A 21,938-nucleotide genomic window follows, 5' to 3' on the forward strand; every position below is an offset into this window, starting at 1 on the left:
CCACTCCAGTACTCTTGTCTGGAAAATCCCATGGATAGAGGAGCCTGGTAGGCTGCAGTCCATGGGGTCACAAAGAGTCGGACATGACTGAGCGACTTCACTTTCACTTTTCACTTTCATGCATTGGAGAAGGCAATGGCAGCCCACTCCAGTGTTCTTGCCTTGAGAATCCCAGGGACGGGGGAGCCTGGTGGGCTGCCGTCTATGGGGTCGCACAGAGTCGGACATGACTGAAGCGACTTAGCAGCAGCAGCAGGGTTGTTTTTATAGCCGGTGTTTTCAAATAATGCAACAGACTCCCCTGGGATCACTGTGGCCCTGAGGCATACTCTGCTCAAAGGAGGCCCCGTCTCAGGTCACACCCTTGTTTCAGATACTATGTGCCATGAACGTGTGAGGTCGCTTTCTATTTCCTCCAAAAGTGCACAAATCATATTTCAATCATTGATTTTTAAAAATAACATGTATTGTTTAAAACTCCTCCTTATGCCCCAGAAAAAGGATTGGAAATGGTAGACTGAAATGTTCATTCATTTGTTGGAATCATAAAAATGGAAAGAAGGGAAAGCTTAATAAAGCCAAAAGTCCAACACATGAAAAGTTCACACTGCAGGCTCTAAACGGGGCTAGGAATGATGTCAACTGTGGGCTGAGGAAGGCAGGGGCATGGATCACACCGTCAGATGAATAGTGGTCCTCAGAAGAGCTGGTCTGTGTCAAGTCCAGAGAGAATGTCCTGCTGTGGATATGCATCAAGGACCCAGTGATGGGTAGCTCAGCCTCCTCCCTAACATTGCACCCGCTGATGCTTTTTGGTTTTTTAATTTATTCATTTTGATTGAAGTATAGTTGATTTACAATAGCTTTGGCTTTGTGTATACAGCAAAATGTTTTAGTTATACATGTGTGCTCAGCACGTCCCACTCTCTGTGACCCCGTGGACTGCAGCCCACTAGGCTCCTCTGTTTATGGGATTCTCCAGACAAGAATAATGGGGTGGGTTGCCATTACCTCCTCCAGGGGATCTTCCCAACCCAGGTATCAAATCTGTGTCTCCTTCGCCTCCTGCATTAGCAGGCTTATTCTTTACCACTGTGCCATTTGGGAAGCCCATTTCAGTTGTAAATACTTGCATATCTATTTTTTTCAGATTCTTTTCCATTATAAGTTATTGCAAAATACTGAGCATAGTTCCCTGTGCTGTACAGTAGGGCCTCATCAACTCTTTTCTTTTAGAAGATGCCAGTGAGTCAATGGAGAAGTAATTAAGAGAAATAGAAAATCTCAATGAATCCACCCTCAGGGATGAATTCTAAACTTAATGAATAGAATTTGGGGAGAAACATTTTTTATATATCTTCAACATGTATCTTCCAAGATATTCATTAATTACAAAACAAAAACTAGTAAATTTATAGTATACCCATGGATCCTAACTGACCTCTATGGGCTATGTCTTAATGTCCTGCAAGGGAGCCCACTGACCTTACAGCAAAACAGAGGCTGGGGGTGGGGTGACAGGGGCAAGTACCTGTCTCTCCAGTGAATGGTCTTGGTCCTAGGATCATATATAAGCTTATGTAAGTTATTCAACAGGTGATTTTTAGGCAAGTCTTCATGAGCATTCTATCTTGTAGTTGAGTTTATTAAAGAATTGTGTAATGGTGTCAAGAGTTTATTCTCCAGTAAGAACCTGGGGAAAGAAAATTTTTTTCAGACTAACAGCAAACACATTTCCTTTGCTGAGCTGAGGGGAGGGCAGGGCTGATGGTCCCTTAGGAAAGGCAAGGAGCATCTGTGTGAAGAGATCCAGAGATGCCTAGAACAGAGCCAGTGTGTTCCATTATTTATATAACCTTGATAGCCAACTAAGGGAGTGTTAGCTGGAAGAATACTTAGGCAGACTTTTTATGAATATTGTTAATCCTATGCTTTAACGCTGGAGATGGTGCATTTAGCATGATTTTCACAAAAATAGCTCCCAAATTTGCAATTTAAGTTGTGTAGGTCATGTGATAGGCTGAAAATTATCCCCCCACCCCACCCAAAGATATCCATGTCCTAATCCCTTGAACCTGTAAATGTTACTGTGTTTGGAGAAAGGGTCTTTGCAGATAGGATTAAAGGGTCTAAGACAGGGGACTATCCTGGGTTATCTAGTTGGACCCTAAATTCACTCCCATATTTCCATATAAGAGAGAGGCAGAGGGAAACCTGATATAGACAGAACGGAAGACAGAGAGAAGACAAAGTGGAGGCGGGAGTCGTGTGTCCACCAGTGAAGAAATGCTGTCCCTGGTGGCCCAGCGACTAAAGACTCCACACTTCCAATGCAGGGGGCCTGAGTTCAATCCCTGGTCAGGTCCCACATGCTGCAGCTAAAAATCCCGCATGCCACAATGAAGATCAAAGAAACCACATGCACAGCTAAATAGATAAATACGTATTTTAAAAGAAAAGAAATGCTGTCAGGAGGCAGGAATAGATTCCCCCCTACAGCCTCTGGATGAAGAATGGCCCTGCCCACCATCTGGATTACAGTCCATTCTCCAGACAGTGCAAGAGTGAATTTCTGTTGTTTTAAGCCACCGAGTTTGTGGCCATTTGTTACAGTGGCCACAGAAAACTCATACAAGGTAGTTAGAGGACAGTTACTCAGACAAAGATATTTATTTTGAATTCTTCATCCCTTAAAATCATTCATGGAAGAAATAAAGTAGTGGTTTTAGAAGTTGTTATCCAAAACACACAGAGCATTCTTAAAATTCAGTGATAAAAAATAACACGATTTTTAAAACGGGCCAAAGACCTTCGAAGACAATTCACCCAAGAAGATATTCAGATGAGCATGTGAAAAGATGCTTCACCTCATATGTTATGGAATGCAATCTAAGATGACACTACTAGTACACCTTTAGAAAGGCCACTATCACTGGATCACTGACAACACCACGTGCTGATGACCCTGTGGAGCCCTGGAAACCCTCATTCATTGCTGGTGGGAATGTGAAATAGTACAGCCACCTTGGAAGACAGTCTGATGGTTTCATACAAAACTAAACATACTCTTGGCATACAGTCTAGAAATCTCATTCCTTGGTATTTGTCCAAAGGAGTTGAAAATTTATGTTCTCCTGAAAACCTGCACGTAGATGTTTATAGCAACCTTCAATAATTGCCAAAACTTGAAAGCAACTGAGATGTCCTTTGGTAAGTGATCAGATAGAAAACTGTGATACACCTAGACAATGAAATCTGATTCAGCACTAAAAAGAAATACCTATCAAGCCATGGAAAGATAATTGTTGTTCAGTTGCTCAGTTGGGTCTGACTCTTTGCGACCCCGTGGACTGCAGCACGCCAGGCTTCACTCTCCATCACCATCTCCCAGAGCTTCCTCAAACTCAATGTCCATTGAGTCAGTGATGCCATCCAACCACCTCAGCCTCTGTCATCCCCTTCTCCTCCTGCCTTCAATCTTTCCCAGCATCAGGGTCTTTTCCAATGATTCAGCTCTTTGCGTTAGGTGGCCAAAGTATTGGACCTTCAGCTTGAGCATCAGTCCTTCCAGTGAATATTCAGGACTGATTTCCTTTAGGATTGACTGATTTGATATCCTTGAAAAGACAGGGATGAAAAGATAAGGAGGAAGCTTAAACACATATTACTAAGTGAAAGAAGCTAATCTGAATAGGCTACATACTGTTTGATTCAAACTATATGACTTTCTGAAAATGCAAAACTATAGAGACAGTAAAAACGTTGGATACCTGTCATTATACATTTGTCCAAACTCGTAGAATGTACAGCACTAAGAGTGAACCCAAATGTAGATTATGGACTTTGGGTGATTGTCATTGAAGGCTCATCAATCGCAACAAATGTCCCACTGTGCTGAGTCAGGGTGTAGATTATGGGGGAGTCAGGGCATGAGTAGGCGTAGGGGGTACGTGGGAGATCTCTATGCTTTCCTCTCAATTTTGCTGCAAACCTAAAACTGTTCTAAAAAATAAAGCCTTTTAAAAAGTCAATATTATGAGAGGCGTGGCATATTTTAAATAGCCATACAATTGTTTCTGACAATTAACTTAGAGAATAAGTTACTGGCTTGATTTATCTCAGCCTTCAAATCCTCATTGTCTTTGCATTAACCTGTCCATCAGGTAAGAGACTTACCTGGGACGCATTTTATTCTGTGCTGGCTCTCATAACCTCCCCATACCACAATAGTAGTAGTAATAATAGCTAACAAGTTTTCAATAGTTTCCATGGTCTCTGCAGCAGCTCTAAGTACTTTATGGATGTTGTCAGATTTGGCCTTCACAGCAACCCCCAAGGTAGTCAAGTACGCTCATTGTCCCCATTTCACAGATGAGGTGTATTAAGGCAAAGTCATAAGTAATTTGCCAGAAGTCCCACGTCTCCTAAGTGGTGGAGCCCAGATTCTAGCTAGACCCTCAGTATCACTGATGGGCATGTGACAGGAAATTTTAAAAAAGCCTTCTTCCATTATTTTAGGGGACTTTAATATAGATGTTGCCTGGTTCTATTCAGCCAAGTTATTGAGAAATAGGTGTCAGTAACAATCTAGTAGTACTATATGGTTTGCTGAGCCCAGCCACATTTATGGGATGAACTTTGTTGTTATGAAAACTCACTCAGTGAAGGTAATGACATACAAAGCACAGTGAGCTCACATTTATACAAGGAAAGAATGGATTTATGGATAGATGGCTGAAGGGTCTGCTAAAGTTCAACTCAGAAACTCTGTCTCCATCTCATGGTTCCAACATCCTGATGTGCTGCCTTCCAGTAGAACATCAGGAGACGTGTGTTTCTCACTGTGGATGGACTGAGGCTGGGGCCGGGGCGGGTGGCACTCCTCACCCCCATGCAAAGACCCTCGGCACATCCTGCGTGTCTGTTTGCACAGTGGTGGTCAGAGACCCATCACAGGTGCTCCAACTGGCTTCTAAGGACCCACCTGGGCTTCGGGAGGGATCATATGACCTGGAGGCAGTGAGGCACTTACAGCACCAGCTGAGCATTGTCAGCCCTGATGCTCAATGGGTGACAGTTTCCGAGGCCAGGTGGCCCTCTCATCTCATATGCTTATTCGCCACTAAGACTGCCCTTCTCATTGCAGACATTCTAATTGCCAGGAATATTCCTCCCCCAGCTTAAGTCCTAAATATCTTTTAAAGATTGCATGTAGGAACTAACTATACATGCAGAGAGAAAATGCCATTTCTTTAACAAAGACTCATAGTACATCATTAGTCAGGTATCTGCCTTTTAAAAAATAAAGTCTATGTTCATTTCTAGTTTTATGTTTTCCATCATGCAGTTAATTATTTAAAATCTTAAGACAGAAGATTGTTAACTATAAACTCAGATGGGAGTCTGGAAAATTTTAACAAAATTTACTTGGTGACTATTAAATAACTGTATTACGCATTTGAATTTATTCTATGTATGTAATTGCCTCTTCCTAACAGGGAAAAATTGAGGAAGCAGTGAATGCATTTGAAGAACTGGTTCGCAAGTACCCTCAGAGTCCAGGAGCTCGGTATGGGAAAGCCCAGGTATGCTGAAGCCTTGATACTTAGGACACTGTTTTGATGTCCTTACATTCTGTATCATTGGATTTTTTACCACCTGGTATTTGCATTGGGGGCTTCCTTGATGGCTCAGTGGTAAAGAGTCTGCCTACTAATGCAGGAGACACAGGTTCCATCCCTGAGTCAGGAAGAAGGAAATGGCATCCCACTCTAGTATTCTTGCCTGGAGAGCTCAGTGGACAGAGGAGTCTGGCAGGCTACAGTCCATGGGGCTGCAAAGAGTGGGACAAAACTGAGCGACTAACATTGCACTATTTGCATTTTATTTTCCCTTCTGACTTGTATACAGATTCAGCTTCTCATGCATATGTGTACATTCAAGCAAAAACTACTGTTTTAAATAAGGCGATTAATTATTCCTATTTTGTACTGGTGAATTTCATAACATATTTTTGTTCCCCCTCCATCTAGTTCTCTCCAATTTTGAAAAGAAAATAAAATGTAACACTCTCATCCCTGATTTCCCTTCCCCTTCACATTCATTCCATTTGACCCGCCACCTAGTTAAATAGAAAGTGGAATGGACTTGATTCTCTCTGTAGTGTCTGTCAACTGACTCATTTCCTACTACCTACCTTCTCCCCAGCTCCACTCTCACTTCCCTTTCTCATCAGACTTTCTCCATCTTTCAACTCCTCAATTCATGAAGCTTTTCCATGTCTTGCTGTAGCTACAGAAACCCTCCATGGGCCACATACTGTTTTAGGCCCTGGGATTATCACAAAGAACACTCTAGAGGTCTGTCCTGTGGAGCTTATATTCCAATGGAAGATATTTTAAGTTTCTTACTCAGAATTTTTATAGTGAAAGCCCACTCTATGGCAGGCCCTGTTCTAGGCACTGCAGATGCAGCTATCAGCAAAACACAGGGCGTTTTCACTCTAATGGAGAAGACAGTGCAACAGATATAGAAGAGAATCTCTTGCTTGCTACTAGATACACTGTCAGGAGACAAAAATAAAGCAGAGCACAGCTACAGGACATGAGAGGGGGGATTAAAATGTTGGATAGGGTGGCCGGAAGATAGCTCATCAAGGCGGTGACGTTTGAGCAAAACCCTAAAGGTCTTTATAGATAAATCTGTATTTAAAGAATATTAGAAGTGTTAAAAATAAACATATTAAGACATCTTACCTGATTCTAGATGCCATAAAGAAAAGAAGATCATAGAGTAAAGAACATGTTATTATGATGTTTTTTTCACAGGTGGTAGGAGTCAGAGTGGCACAGCGATACTTAAGATAATCAGGTGATCAGAAAAGGCCTTCCTAGGTGGTGACAGGTGGCTGAAATGTGACAAGGTTGAGGAAGGAGCTGTCCAGGCAGAGGGAACAGGGAATCAGCCTTGACTTTATCCCTGGTGGACTAGAGGAGGGGCGTACTGGGGGAGGTGACATGGGGTAGGTAAAGCCAGGGGCTCATGGGCTGTATTCTTTGTGCACTGGAAGCACTTGGAGGGATTGTGCATGGATGTACTCCTCTGGTTGTTTTGTTTTCTTTTTTTAAATAAAGATGACTTTGGTTGCTGGGTACAGAAGGGATTATGGTAGCCCAAGTCAGAGCTAGGAAAATAGGAGACATTACAGGTGTCCCCAAGAGGCGCTGGCTTGGACTGGTCCTGGCCACAGAGGTGGGGCAGTGGACATGGGCAGGACTGAATCAGACAGTAAAGAATCTGCCTGCAATGCAGGAGTCCCAGGTTCAATCCCTCGGTCGGGAAGATCCCCTGGAGAAGGGATAGGTACCCACTCCAGTATTCTCGCCTGGGAAACCCCATGGACAGAGGAGCCTAGCAAGCTACACTCCATGGGGCTGCAAAGAGTCAGACACAACTGTGCAACTTTCAGTTTTAGAGATGAATTTGGTGTTTTTGGTTCATCAGTCTAAGGAGAGGATGGTGCCAGGTACTGACCAGGAAGACTGGAACAGGTTTGGAGAGGTGCAAAATCAAAGATCCACTTCTGGTTCCTGTGAAGTTTGTGATGCCTGTAACATGTTCAAATGCACATGTCAAGTAGACCATAGGCATTATTCAGTTTGGAACCCTGGGTAAAATCCAGGGCTGGTGTACCGATGTCAGGCAGTAAACCTCCTCCTGCCTGGGGAGGATGAGACTGTCAGCCCTGCTGGAAAATGGCAGATTCTGAGCTGCAGAAATTTTCCAGATTCAGGAGAAGCTGACAACACTTGTTCAGAGGGGCCAGTGCTGTCACTTGTGGGTGACACTCTCATGAAAACTAACACATCTAGAGATAAAACAAGTACATTTGGCTCGTAACTAAAGGTGGCAACCACTCGAAATCTAGATGCTTAAATTCTTCTGTGAGTGTGTACATGCTCAATCATTTCAGTCATGTCTGACTTTTTTTTACCCTGTGGACTGTAGCCCAGCAGGCCTCTCTGTCCATGGGATTTCCCAGGCAAGAATACTGGAGTGGGTTGCCATTTCCTCCTCCAGGGAATCTTCCTGACCCAGGGATCAAACTTACATCTCCTGCATTGGTAGGTGGATTCTTTACCACTGAGCCACCTGGGAAATGCCAAATTCTCCCTAACTCCTCCTTAAAAACTTATTAAATTTGTATTAATTCAGTTTTAATAAATTTGTGAAAATTTAATGCAAAGAAGTTCCTTTTATCCATGATGCAGTACAGACTAGCAACTATATCATTCCTATAAATTAATTGGGTCAGCAATTCTCCAAAACTGCTAAATTGTATTGTCGTTAAGCAAGAGAGAATGTGTTTGTTACCTGAAGATGGTGCCTATTTAAATAAGTGATGTGCTTTGCCACTAGTTCTGGCAGTTGTTTGATTAAGGAAAGTCCGTTAACTCAAGAGAATAATGGGTAAAGTGCTAATTATGGCAAAAATGTTTCATGCTTTAGATTTTTCTTTATATGTGATATTAATTGCAAGTACCAAATGTAGTACTTTTGCACATGACACTCACTATATATATATATACATATACATATATGTGTGTGTGTGTGTGTATATATATATATATATATATATCTTTATTTAACAGTAGGAATTTGAGATTTGTGCCTCAGCAATATATTTTCTCTATAAACTATTATACTACAATGTGTTATCAATATTAACATTAATGTGAAATTTAAGCATGGTAAATTAAATTTTTATAGAATAACTTAAAAGAAAGTTTAAATACATAGCAATTAGTTGTTGGTTTTTTGTTTTTGTGGGTTTTTTTGATGTGGATCATTTTTAAAGTCTTCATGAATTTTTTACAATATTACTTCTGTTTTATGTTTTGGTTTTTTGGCTATGAGGCATGTGGAGTCTTAGCTCCCTGACCAGGGATCAAACCCACACCTCCTGTGTTGGAAGATGAAGTCTTGACCACTGGACTGCGAGGGAAGTCCCATAGGAGTTTTAAAAAAAAAATTCACCAGAAGACAGATTTTGTAAGGAGGAATACCTGATGACTTTTCATGCTTTGTTAGCAGATTAAACAATTACTTTGGAATATCCCGACCAATTTTATAAATTCAGTGACATTAAGTTACATGAAAACTGCAGGATCTATCATTTCTGGAGTAGAACTGATAATGTCTTATTTTTTGGATCACTGTGGAAATCAATTCTGACCAAGTTCCTTGAACATCTGAAAAAATTACGAGCTCGCTTCACTTAATTATCTTCCGCAAGCCGTTAGTGCCTCTCAGGCAGAAAATGCCACATCTCCTAGGAGGCTGGATTGGGCAGTTAGTTTGAATCAACAAAACGCTTTGTGATGTTAATGTCCTGTAGCAAATGTTCAGTTTCAGGGCAAATCCTTCATCTACAGATGTTAAACTAATCAATATCAATCAGTGTTGATACTCAAAGCAAAGCCTATCAGTTTTATTTAAGAGACTTTAAAGACTTCACATTTTAATTCTGACATTAAAATTCCAGTGCTGAAAGTTCTGAAATGTTAATACTTCTTTAACATGAATGACCTTGAAGGATGGAGGAGGGAAAGAAACAAGGCGTATAGTTGTATCATCTTTCTTTCATTTCAGACTGAGGTTAGTGAAGATATTTATTCCTCTCTAGATAGAGAACAATGTCTCGATAGGCATTTGTCCTTGAATTAACCGTGAAGAGACCCTCCAGTTCCGGGATCTGTTTGGTAGCCTGAAGAGGCTGCCAAATGAAGAAGGTGAACAAGATGTTCTCAGTAGGGCTCTCTCAGCTCTCGGACTCTGGCATTCTGTGACGTCATTTAGGAAGGATCATGTTTCGAGGCATTAACTCACTATAGCCAAACTCACAAGAAACTGAGGCCTAAACAGAAAACCAGCATATGAATATTCAGAAGGTTACGCAGGCAGGATGACTGATATGAGTCATTGACGTTGGACTTTCTTTCCTGGTAGATAGGTCTGTTCTAAAGGCCATTTGCAGATATGAACAGATCATTCTATATTTTGAAGCTTTTTTTTCTGTCAAGCCAAGGTGAATTGCCCTTTTCTAAAGGGTTAATCTGTTTTGTTTGTTTGCATCTGTCTAGGCAGAGTATAGTTGTTGAATGAATGAGCATAGGAATAAGCTAGTGGAAGAACAGGAACTGTGGACTGGAATTCTGGCTATTAATGTTGATATATAGCAGGGTACACGTTCCACCAGCCAAACATACATTCGTCCTGCTTTTATGATAGTCTTTCTCATGTGTAGCTTAGTAGTTAACTTGTCTTCATATTATTAAAATAACATGTTGTGTTCCCTTCCTTTATTTTTTTATCCTTGATGAAGAGAAAATTTTAATTTGTCTTGAATTACTTTTAAAGCAAGTCCCAACATCAACTTTTCATAAATATTTTGGGCAACTACAACATGCAGCTTGTCCTGGGACGTTTCTCCCTTCCTCTAGTGTGAAGATGATTTGGCTGAGAAGAGAAGGAGCAATGAGATCCTGCGCAGGGCCATCGAGACCTACCAGGAGGCGGCCAGCCTGCCTGACGCCCCCACAGACTTGGTGAAGCTGAGCCTGAAGCGGAGGTCAGACAGACAGCAGTTTCTAGGTGAGATGGAAGAAGAGTCAGTTCAGTAGCAAGCGGTGTGCTTTTATCTGCAAAAGCCTGAAGGCTGTGTGTACTCTTAGAAGAGTTTAATTACATGGAAGGAAACCTGAGTTTTCTACCTAATTTCAGGCAATTTCTCTGATTGGGTCAGCCTGAAAGAGGAATCCTTCATAATTACAAAGGTACAGACAGTATTTTTGCTGCCTACCTGCTCCCTACTCATTTTAAATACGAGACAAATGGAATTCTGAGAGGTTAGATGAATTGCCTAAGGAATCATAACTAATAAATGAATAGTTAAGTGTTAGTCACTTCAGTCATGTATGACTCTTTGTGACCCAATGGACTGTAGCCCATCAGGCTCCTCTGTCCATGGGATTTCCCAGGCAAGAATACTGGAATGGGTTGCCGTTTCCTTCTCCAGGGGATCTTCCCAACCCAGGGATCGAACCCAGCTTTCCTATATTGCAGGCAGATTCTTTACCTTCTGAGCCACCCACCAGGGAAGCCCAATAAACGAATAGGTCTGGAATCAAAAACTTCTTGTTATGCCAAATTCTTCTTTTCTCTCTTAACTGTAACTATCTGATCCATAATAGCTGAAATCATCGGTGGAACAGTTTTATAGATATAAGAAATGTCAGGAGTTGTAAGCATTCTAAAAATTTCACCTGTACATTTTGACTCTTTATTAAAGAAAATTATAGAAAAATAAAATTTTAATCACTGAGTAAATTTTAAAATGCTTTGAAAAAGCACTATGGATTTTTTACATTCATTTGGCTTTTAAAAAGAATGCATAAAATATCATGCATCTTGATGACTGAATTTTTGGTGACCTCTTAAACTTTGAATCAAGTATGTCACTTGCTATACCCTAACTTCATTATAATCAGGCCAGTAATGGGTTCTCTCTCACCTAAAATGCCATCAGGGGACTTCCCTGGTGGTCCAGTGGTTAAGAGCCTACCTTTTCTATGCAGGGAGTGTGGGTTCGATCTCTGGTGGGGGAACTAAGATCCCACTTGCAATGGGACAACCAAGCCCTGTCACAGCCAAATAAATCAATAAAAATAACGTTTTTAAAAAATAAGTTAAAATGTCATTGATAAGCCAGGAGCAAAAAATCTAAGTCATGTGTAGCTGCCAAGGTGTGGTCTCTCCTGGCTGGATAAATTACATAGATGTATTATCTTGATGTCACTAGCTGCTAAGTCACTTCAGTCGTGTCCGACTCTGTGCAACCCCACAGACTGCAGTCCACCAGAGTCCCCCATCCCTGGGATTCTCCAGGCAAGAACACTGGAGTAGGTTGCCATTTGAGGCTCCTAAACATTCAAAAGTGAACCTTGTATCAGTTTTCCAAGGGTTAGCGTTAAGGGTGGTTGTGTCGCTTTGGTAGATGACCAAAATCTGTGACGGGAGTAGAAGCCAAGCAATGACTGTAAACTAGAAGAAATGGCCCCTTAGACGTCTATTCATAAGGGCCGGTCCCAGAGAAGCAAAACTTACAGCAGCACAAACAGGATGGGAAAGGCAAGGCCGGAACTCCATGCAAGCAAAAACCAGTATCAGAGTTGTCTCTCCTCTGGCTCTGATGTGACTCACTTAGCCCTGTGGATTTTTAACACTAATTTTTATTTTTAAAAAGATGCATCAGATATCATGAGTCTGGGTGGGACTGAATTTTTGGCACCCTCTTAAACTTTGCACTGAGCACCTCGCTTACTTCACCCTATTCCCAGCCCCAGGGGAAGGATGACCCAACTAGATCTAACCTTCTTCCGAAGTAACCCTTCAGTGTTTGAATATCTTCTCTCTTCCAAATTCCCTGGTGGCTCCAGTGGTAAAGAATCTGCCTGCAATGCTGGAGACCCGGGTTCAATCCCTGGGTCAGAAAGTTCCCCTGAAGAAGGGAATAGCAACCTACCCTAGTATTCTTGCCTGGAGAATCCTGTGGACAGAGGAGCCCATTGGGCTACAGTTCATGGGGTCACAAAGAGGGGGACACGACTGAGCAACTAACACTTCCACTTTCTTTCTCCTCCAAATGAGAATAAGGTGAGTTCAGGCGCTGAGGGATTCATAGGTCCCTGGAGATGCAGAGTAAGAGGGGCAAGAAGGACATAGGATAGACTCTCACCTGGGCCTTTGTTGTAGCTCCATAGGGCAAGTTTAGAATCAAAAGAAAACTATAATCCCAAGTTGGGCAGGTGGCAGAGAAAAAGTACAGAAAGGTGAAGTCAGATTTATCAGTGAAGGAATGGATAGTTGAGCACACCAACCCAGACTGGCAGGTAGTGAATGGAGAGAGGGTGGTGGAGTCAGTGGGTGGTGGTCTATGCCTAACAGTTAGTAGAGCATCCAGCTACATTAGCTTTTGGATGGTCCTGGCATATCTTGGCTGATTTTCAGTTTCTGGTCAACAAAGCCTTTTGGGTAATTAATTTTGTCATGTGGACTCTCATTTTGCACATCTTTCCCTTATACAGTTTGTCTTTTTTTTCTTTTTAAGATTCATTTATTTATTTTGGCTGCTCTGGGTCTTTGTGGCTGCACACAGGCTTTCTCTAGTTGCGGCAAGTGGGGGCTTCTCTTTTTTTTTTTAATATAGATTTATGTATTTTAATTGGCTTCTCTTGTTGCCGAGCACGGGCTCTTAGGCACGTGGGCTTCTGCAGCTGCAGCACGTGGACTCAGTAGTTGTGACATATGGGCTTAGTTGCTCTAATTGCTCTACAACATATGGGATCTTCCTGGACCAGGGAACGAACTGGTGTCCCCAGCATTGTAAGGTGGATTTGTAACCACTGGACCAGCAGGGAAACCCCTACAACTTGTCTTTCCAACTGAGGTGAAGAGTGATGACAATTGACCCCTCTAAATCTTAAACATCCATTGGACAGCCTTTAAAATGAGTTGAAGCTGGGTTTTTATGGTTCGTGTAGGCATAACACCCTATTGTCCACCAGAGGGTCCCCTAATACTGGATGATGTCTCCTTGGCTCCAGGACTAGGTCATTACTGAGACGAAGACAAGCAGAGTACCTCAGTGCCTCTTCGCATCTCATCCAGGGTGCTAGACCCTGAAATCTATTAGACTTCTTATTTGCCTGTTCTGTATTCATAATTTTAAAGTTAATTATAATGTCAAAAATACCCCAGTAAAACATTTTTTAAATAAGGAATGGGTAACCAAAACTTTCATAGGAGACAATTTGACATAAAAGGTAAATGTTGATGAATTTAGAAAATAAGAATATCTTTAACATATTTGTAGTCAGTATTATATTCAGTATCTACTTATGGGAGTTGTGTGTGTGTGTGTGTGTGTGTGTGTGTGTGTGTGTGTGTATGTTCAGTCGTGTCTGACTCTTTTTGCAAACCCCTCTGTCCATGGGATTTTCCAAGCAAGAATACTGGAGTGGGTTGCCATTTCCTTCTCCAGGGGGTCTTCTCTACCCAGGGATTGAACCGACATCCCTTGTATCCCTTGCATTGGCAGGCGAATTCTTTACCATTAGCACCACCTGGAAAACCCACTTATGGAAGTTACTGATGCCCTTAGAGCTGCAGGATAAAATCCTAAGAGGGACTTAGCCATCAGTATACAGAGTCAGAGTTAAACTGATCTTCAGGCTCTGTTGAATAGTCTCCTATGATTTGTAGTGCCAAGACAAGGGTGGACAAAAGCTATTTTTATTTCTGTTGTTTTCTTTCCACCAAATCAGGTCACATGAGAGGATCCTTGCTTACTCTTCAGAAATTAGTTCAACTATTTCCTGATGATACTTCCTTAAAGAATGACCTTGGAGTTGGATACCTCTTGATAGGAGACAATGACAGTGCAAAGAAGGTCTATGAAGAGGTAAGTAGGCAGCAATTTGCTATTAACAATTAATCAAAGTCTTTTGAACATGGAGTTCTAATGTTATTTTTAAATTGCCTTTAATATGCCTGATCATTCACTCTCTTTATTTTAAATTAAGTCAAATTCAAGCCTTATTATAGTTAACGTATCCTAAAGATTTTAAATATTAGCTAACATTTGGTTCATCAAAGCCTTCAACCTAAAATTGTGATACTTTTTAGCTAATATATATATTTCAGTCCACAACCTCTCTAAAGTATTCTTTATGACAGGAAGAGGAATTCAAAAAACTCAAGAACTTAAAAACACAGTATCTTGTACTTTTTTCAGTTAAAGTCCAAACTGGAGAGAAACTACAGAATACAAGCTTTTTGGGGTATATGGCATAAATTACTCTCCTTTCAGAGGCATTGGCTGTCTTATCCTTGGGGGTATTTTTTGGCTGTATAGAGTGGCACATGGAATTTTAGTTCCTGGATCAGATATTGAACCCTTGCTCCCTGCAATGGAAGCACAGATTCTTAACCACTGAACCACCAAGGAGGTCCCAGCAAAGACTGACTTTAAGGTGGTTGCAGAGACCTTGCTACATCCCTGGCTTTTGGAGACTTTACTGCACTTTCCTCCTAGTTAGTAACACCATCAATTACCTGAGCCACACTTGGTTCAGCATCTTCCTGCCCCTTGCCTCCCTTCACTCCTCATGCTCATCCATTCACTTAGCACTAATTTATTGAAATCCACAGGCACTGGCTCAGGAAATGGTGGTTAAGGAAACAACACAGAGTATGCCATCAAGCGGTTACAGTATGATACCAAGTAACTAATCCAACCAGTCCATTCTGAAGGAGATCAGCCCTGGGATTTCTTTGGAAGGAATGATGCTAAAGCTGAAACTCCAGTACTTTGGCCACCTCATGAGAAGAGTTGACTCATTGGAAAAGACTCTGATGCTGGGAGGGATTGGGGGCAGGAGGAGAAGGGGACGACAGAGGATGAGATGGCTGGATGGCATCACCGACTCGATGGATGCGAGTCTGAGTGAACTCCGGAAGTTGGTGATGGACAGGGAGGCCTGGCGTGCTATGATTCATGGGGTCGCAAAGAGCTGGACACGACTGAGTAGCTGAACTGAACTGAATTTTTGAACTAATCTCTGTTACTTTTAACATCTTCTGCTGCTGTTAAGTCACTTCAGTCGTGTCTGACTCTGTGCAACCCCACAGACAGCAGCCCACCAGGCTCCCCCATCCCTGGGATTCTCCAGGCAAAAGTATTGGAGTGAGTTGCCATTTCCTTCTCCAATGCATGAGAGTGAAAAGTCAAAGTGAAGTCACTCAGTCGTGTCTGACTCTTCGCAACCCCATGGACTGCAGCCCACCAGGCTCCTCTGTCCATGGGATTTTCCAGTCAAGAGTACTGGAGTGGGTTGCCATTTCCTTCTCCCTTTAACATCCTCAGTATCTTTCAAATCCTCTTATTTAACTCAGGCCCTGTTGTCTCTAGTGTAAAATAAGATAGATCCACCCCGCCCAACCTTGCTTTCTTATGATCTTCATCAATACAAAATGCCAGTCTAACTGTCATCCTTGCTTCAGCTCTTCAGTGGTTCCCACTGCCCATAGTAGTAGTCTTCAGACATGTTTGATTGTATCCTCTTTCAGTAAAAAATGTTCAAGCAAAAACCTGTGAACTGTATGTTTATGTATAGATGTACTAACCTATGATGGACATTCTAGAAGGTCCACATTCTAAAATAGGTTTTAAGATGAAATATTTCAGATACTTTCAAAATTTCATTTAACTGTCAGTAATATTTTCACTCTCACTGAAAAATTGATATTTTAATAATGTCCATGTGAAACATTATTTATAAGGATATTTTTAGTCCTGGTAGTGTGTCCTCCCGAATTTGTGCAGAACTAGAAATGTCAACCAGTTTGTTGTCTATGCTTGTGTGTGTGTGTGTGTGTGTGTGTGTGTGTGTGTGTGTGTGTGTATGTAAAGACAGAGAATCTCGGTAACATTTTTAGTATTAATCTCAATTTGACTTTTTTAGAAATCTTATAAAGCCAATTGTTATTTTCTGAGAGTTTGCTAATTACAATAGGATAATACAACTTGTGCATCTGTTATGAACTGCATGTGAACTGCAGTAAGCGCTGTTCAGTTCAGTTCAGTCGCTCAGTCGTGTCCGACTCTGCGACCCCATGAATCGCAGCACGCCAGGCCTCCCTGTCCATCACCAACTCCCAGGGTTCACTCAGATTCACATCCGTCGAGTCAGTGATGCTATCCAGCCATCTCATCCTCTGTCGTCCCCTTCTCCTCCTGCCCCCAATCCCTCCCAGCATCAGAGTCTTTTCCAGTGAGTCAACTCTTCACATGAGGTGGCCAAAGTACTGGAGTTTCAGCTTTAGCATCATTCTCTCCAGAGAAATCCCAGGGCTGATCTCCTTCAGAACGGACTGGTTGGATCTCCTTGCAGTCCAAGGGATTCTCAAGAGTCTTCTCCAACACCACAGTTCAAAAGCATCAATTCTTCGGCACTCAGCCTTCTTCACAGTCCAACTCTCACATCTATACATGACTACTGGAAAAACCATAGCCTTGACTAGACGGACCTTAGTCGGCAAAGTAATGTCTGCTTTTCAATATGCTATCTAGGTTGGTCATAACTTTCCTTCCAAGGAGTAAGCGTCTTTTAATTTCATGTCTGCAGTCACCATCTGCAGTGATTTTGGAGCCCCCAAAAATAAAGTCTGACACTGTTTCCACCGTTTCCCCATCTATTTCCCATGAAATGATGGGACCGGATGCCATGATCTTAGTTTTCTGAATGTTGAGCTCTAAGCCAACTTTTTCACTCTCCACTTTCACTTTCATCAAGAGGCTTTTTAGTTCCTCTTCACTTTCTGCCATAAGGGTGGTGTCATCTGCACATCTGAGGTTATTGATATTTCTCCTGGCAATCTTGATTCCAGCTTGTGCTTCTTCCAGCCCAGTGTTTCTCATGATGTACTCTGCATAGAAGTTAAATAAGCAGGGTAATAATATATAGCCTTGACGTACTCCTTTTCCTATTTGGAACCAGTCTGTTGTTCCATGTAAGCGCAGTAGGTGATCATAAAGAATCAATCTGGGAGGGCAGCCCTGTGGGTCCCTCTGAGTCCTGGTCACCCACCCCCACCCCTGTCATAGTAGCAGGTGTGTTAGTGGGATGTGGACTTCATGAAGATGAGAGGAGAGTCCTGGAGCAGCTGCATACATAAGTGAAAGTGTTAGTCACTTTCACTTACTCACTTTCGTGTCTGACTCTTTGTGTGACCCCCATGGATGGTAGTCCAATAGGTAGGTTCCTCTGTCCATGTAATTCTCCAGGCAAGATTACTAGAGTGGGTTGCTGTGCCCTCCTCCAGGGGATTTTCTCAACCCAGGATTTTCCCTGGATCATGCCCAGGTCTCCTGCATTCCAAGCAGATTCTTTACCATCTGACCCACCAAAGAAGCCCATAAAACATATATGTAAAGAAATATATGATAATCATTCAGAGTTGACTTTAAATAGAGCTAATTTAAAGCAGTCTTTCCCTGATCATTAAAAAAATATTGAAGTCATAAAATTGATAGAGATTTTACTGATTTGCATTGTTAGAGCAATGCTTTAATAGTCATTGCCTTTTTTATTCTTCATTCTTGGAGAACACTTTGCATTGAACATTTTGAGTTGAGGGGAAATGGGGCCATTTAAGCCTAATGTATTGCAATGGGAAAAAACTACTATTGCATTTTAAGCTATAGCATCATAATCCAGTCCAAGCACAGCAGAGTTAATTAAAACATTCGTAGAATTCACAGTCCATCGCAATAGGTTTGTTTTTTGTTTTTTTTTTTTTGAGTTTAGGTTCTGAGCGTGACACCTAATGATGGTTTTGCTAAAGTACATTATGGCTTTATCCTGAAGGCACAGAACAAGATTGCTGAGAGCATCCCCTATCTAAAGGTAACTCCCTCCCTTCCTCTCTTTCCCTCTTCTGATCCCTTTGAATCATTTGGACACCCTTGATTACGTATTGTAGATTGACTGGCATGCACTACTGATCCTTTTCAACACCAAAATGTATACCTTCAGACGATGACATTCACAGGCAGTGTGAACCTTCAGCTTAATCGAGGGTGTCAGAGGTAGAAGTGTTATGAGCAGAAATTATTTGGGAAAGATTTTGAAGAAATTCCTAAAACTACAGTAGTTATTAGTTGATAAAATATTTTAAAATATAGTTCAGAGACATATGAATACGTCTTTTGTTACCCAAACATTATTGACTGGGAATGTTTCAATTTTCACTTACATAGCAAATTGCCAGCCACAGGCATTAGTTTCAGCAAAAATTCCCCAGTCAATAATGAATTAACTGTTCCTTTTGCAATTTAATTATACATTGAAACTACTTTGAACAGGTTTCATGGAAACCTACACACAATGAGGTAACAAATGCAGACTGAGTAAATCCAATCCCCAAAAGCCTGATAGCTTGAAAGATTCAGAATAAAATGTGTTGTCATTTTTTGTTCACATAAAAACAGAATCCTCGTCAGTTCACCAGGATCACATGTGGTCTGGCCCAGGGCTGACCAACAGAACTTTCTGCCATAAAGGAAATGGTCTTTATTTGTATTTTCTCATGTGGTAGCCACTAACCACTTGTGACTGTTGAGCATCTAAACTGTGGCTAATATATGTGAGGAAGTGAATTTTTTATTTGTCATTTAAATAGTAATACCAGCTGAAAAAGTGAAAGTGAAGGTATTAGTGGCTCAGTTGTGTCCAACTCTTTGCCACCCCATGGACTGTAGCCCGCCAGGCTCTTCTGTCCTGGAGACCAGGCAAGAATACTGGAGTGAGGAGCCATTCACTTCTGGAGATCTTCCTGACACCGGGATTGAACCTGGGTCTCCCACATTGCAGGCAGATTCTTCACCATCTGAACCACCGGGGTAGCTTGTAACACTAGCTAGTGCTACCATATCAGCCAGGTAGCTGATTATATACCTATGAACTAAAAGTAGCACTTTTATGATCCACTTTTGTGATCTATTTCCTTAATATGACTTTGGTCAGAGATTCCCAAATAGTGACCCACTGATTACAAGTAGTTTGCATGTTCTATTCGGCCAATATAATTCTCTTAAAAACAATTTTAATTGCTTGCCTTAGTTGAAAATCTGAAGGATTTTATATAATCAAGCAAATTTCTGATTTCTCTGGAAAGGTAACATGTGACCCACATCTCAGCACAGGAGCTGAGCAGTGGTGCCCCCTTGAGGTGGGCATACACCCCACCCCCCAGCCTGTCTTGACTGTCATGGGACTTCAGCAAGCTGCCATGCCATGATCCTGTGGGCACATAGTCTTCTCTGATATAAAATATTCCTCTTAAATTTCCTTTGACATCATAAAGACCTAACAGTACTCTCCTGGCGTGGAGATGAGGAAGTAGAGGGCAGGGCTGGCTAGTTAACGAACGAGGATGTTTACCTGAGCATCCGTCAGTGAAGAACCCAGATCACAACTCTCCCCTCCTGAGTGACGCCTCTGTTCTGTGCTGCTATTTTCCACCCTTATGTGCATAAATTTCACCCAAGTAAAAGATAATGGGCTTCTTATGAAGAAGCCTCAAAGATGCAGACTTTTAGACGTTGAACTATGTTTTATCTTTGAGCTTCTTTTACTTTTCTAAATTCACTCTCTTGCTTTAATATTTCTCTCTTTTTTGTTTTTACATAAATTTAAATTTCAGTTCTTTTGTAGACAGTGGGGATAGAAATCAGCTGAGTGTTTTAGGATGGGAGTTGTTTAATAAAATTATATTTTCGAAGATTCCAACTGGCTTTAATCCTATCGTGTGTTCTGTAAATGATTTCATTGAAAAGTGAGGACACGTTTGTCTTGAGTGGAAAAAATATTACTTGCAGTTGGGTCCCTATCATTTCAAACATTTATGAGCAACTAAACATTTTGGTTCAGGGGGAAAAAAAGTCTCTGGATGACATGTGGTCAGATCTGAAGAACAAAATAAATGTGATAGAAACTCAGTCAGAGAAATTCTTTGGGATATTGAAACAATTGTTCCCACAGAGACACTTCACAAAGCATCATGTTAACTTAATGGGCTATTCCACTGTTAATTGATGGTGAATGCATTGCTTCATTGAACTTTATCGCCTCCTTTTGCTTTTGCATTGTAAATATTGACCAGTAACCTAATTGCCAAATTGATGCCTTCAAACTGTGTTGCTGGAGAACTCCTGAAAGTGTCTTGGACAGCAAGGAGGTCAAACCAGTCAATTGTAAGGGAGCTCAACCTTGAATATTCACTGGAAGGACTGATGCTGAAGCTGAAGCTCTAATACTTTGACCACGTGATGCAAATAGACGACTCATTGGAAAAAGTCCCTGATGCTGGGAAAGAATGCGAGCAGAAGAAGAGGGTGTCAGAGGATGAGATGGCTGGATGGCATCACCAATGCAAAGGACATGAACTTGGGCAAACTCAGAGATGATGAGGGACATGGAGGCCTGAGGTGCTGCAGTCCATGGGGTTGCAAAGAGTCAGACACGACCAGGAGACTGAACAACAACAATATTGAGATAATTTTCTTGTTCTTAGAAAAGATTTAGTAAGTCAATGGATTAATAAGTCTAGTGTCTAATCCTTTCACAAATACTAACACTGTCCTTTCTACAGGAAGGAATAGAATCTGGGGATCCTGGTACTGATGATGGGAGATTTTATTTTCACCTGGGGGATGCCATGCAGAGAGTTGGAAACAAAGAGGTAATAGTGCATTCATGAGCTTTTTGTTCTCTTTAACAGAAGATAAAGAGGGGGAGGGCAATGATTTCTGTGAGACAATTACAACTGGAAAAATGTTTGGAGCATAAACTTTTGAACGTGGTTTAAACTTTTTGCAATGGCCTAACAATTCCTACTGTGAAGAAATTTGGGGATTTGACGTTTATAATTTCTTTCAATAAGGTATCTGAATAATCTCTAAATTAGTGTGCATATGTGTGTGTCTGTATGCATATATATGTGTGTCTGTACATCTTTGTGTGTATCTATAGAGACAGATATTGCCTTGAAAAAATATTTTTAAATTTATGAAAACAAGAGATGTCCTTGAAATTGTTTAAACATCTTTAAAGATATTTTTATAGGTTGCTTGTGCTGTGCTTAGCTGCTCAATCATGTCCTACTCTGTGACCCCATGGACTGCCAGGCTCCTTTGTCCATGGGAATCTCCAGGCAAGAATACTGTAGTGAGTTGCCATTTCCTTCTCCAGGGGATCTTTCTAACCTGGGGATTGAACCCAGGTCTCCCACATTGCAGGCGAAATTTTTACCATCTG

At 41.4% G+C, this 21,938-nt stretch overlaps 1 protein-coding gene across 4 annotated transcripts in view; it reads left to right on the top strand.

The window, feature by feature from the left end:
• Window positions 1–21,938, top strand: part of ASPH (aspartate beta-hydroxylase) — a 190,054-nt gene that overhangs the window by 132,022 nt on the left and 36,094 nt on the right. For all 4 annotated transcript variants that reach the window (XM_018058472.1, XM_018058470.1, XM_018058471.1 and 1 more), the window contains 5 exons: window positions 5,499–5,585; window positions 10,503–10,653; window positions 14,385–14,521; window positions 18,429–18,527; window positions 21,274–21,363. In XM_018058472.1, the coding sequence (XP_017913961.1) occupies window positions 5,499–5,585; window positions 10,503–10,653; window positions 14,385–14,521; window positions 18,429–18,527; window positions 21,274–21,363 (564 nt within the window). The remainder of the gene's footprint in view (window positions 1–5,498; window positions 5,586–10,502; window positions 10,654–14,384; window positions 14,522–18,428; window positions 18,528–21,273; window positions 21,364–21,938) is intronic.

The sequence above is a fragment of the Capra hircus genome, chromosome 14, assembly GCF_001704415.2.
Source record: "Capra hircus breed San Clemente chromosome 14, ASM170441v1, whole genome shotgun sequence".
Lineage (NCBI taxonomy): Eukaryota > Metazoa > Chordata > Mammalia > Artiodactyla > Bovidae > Capra > Capra hircus.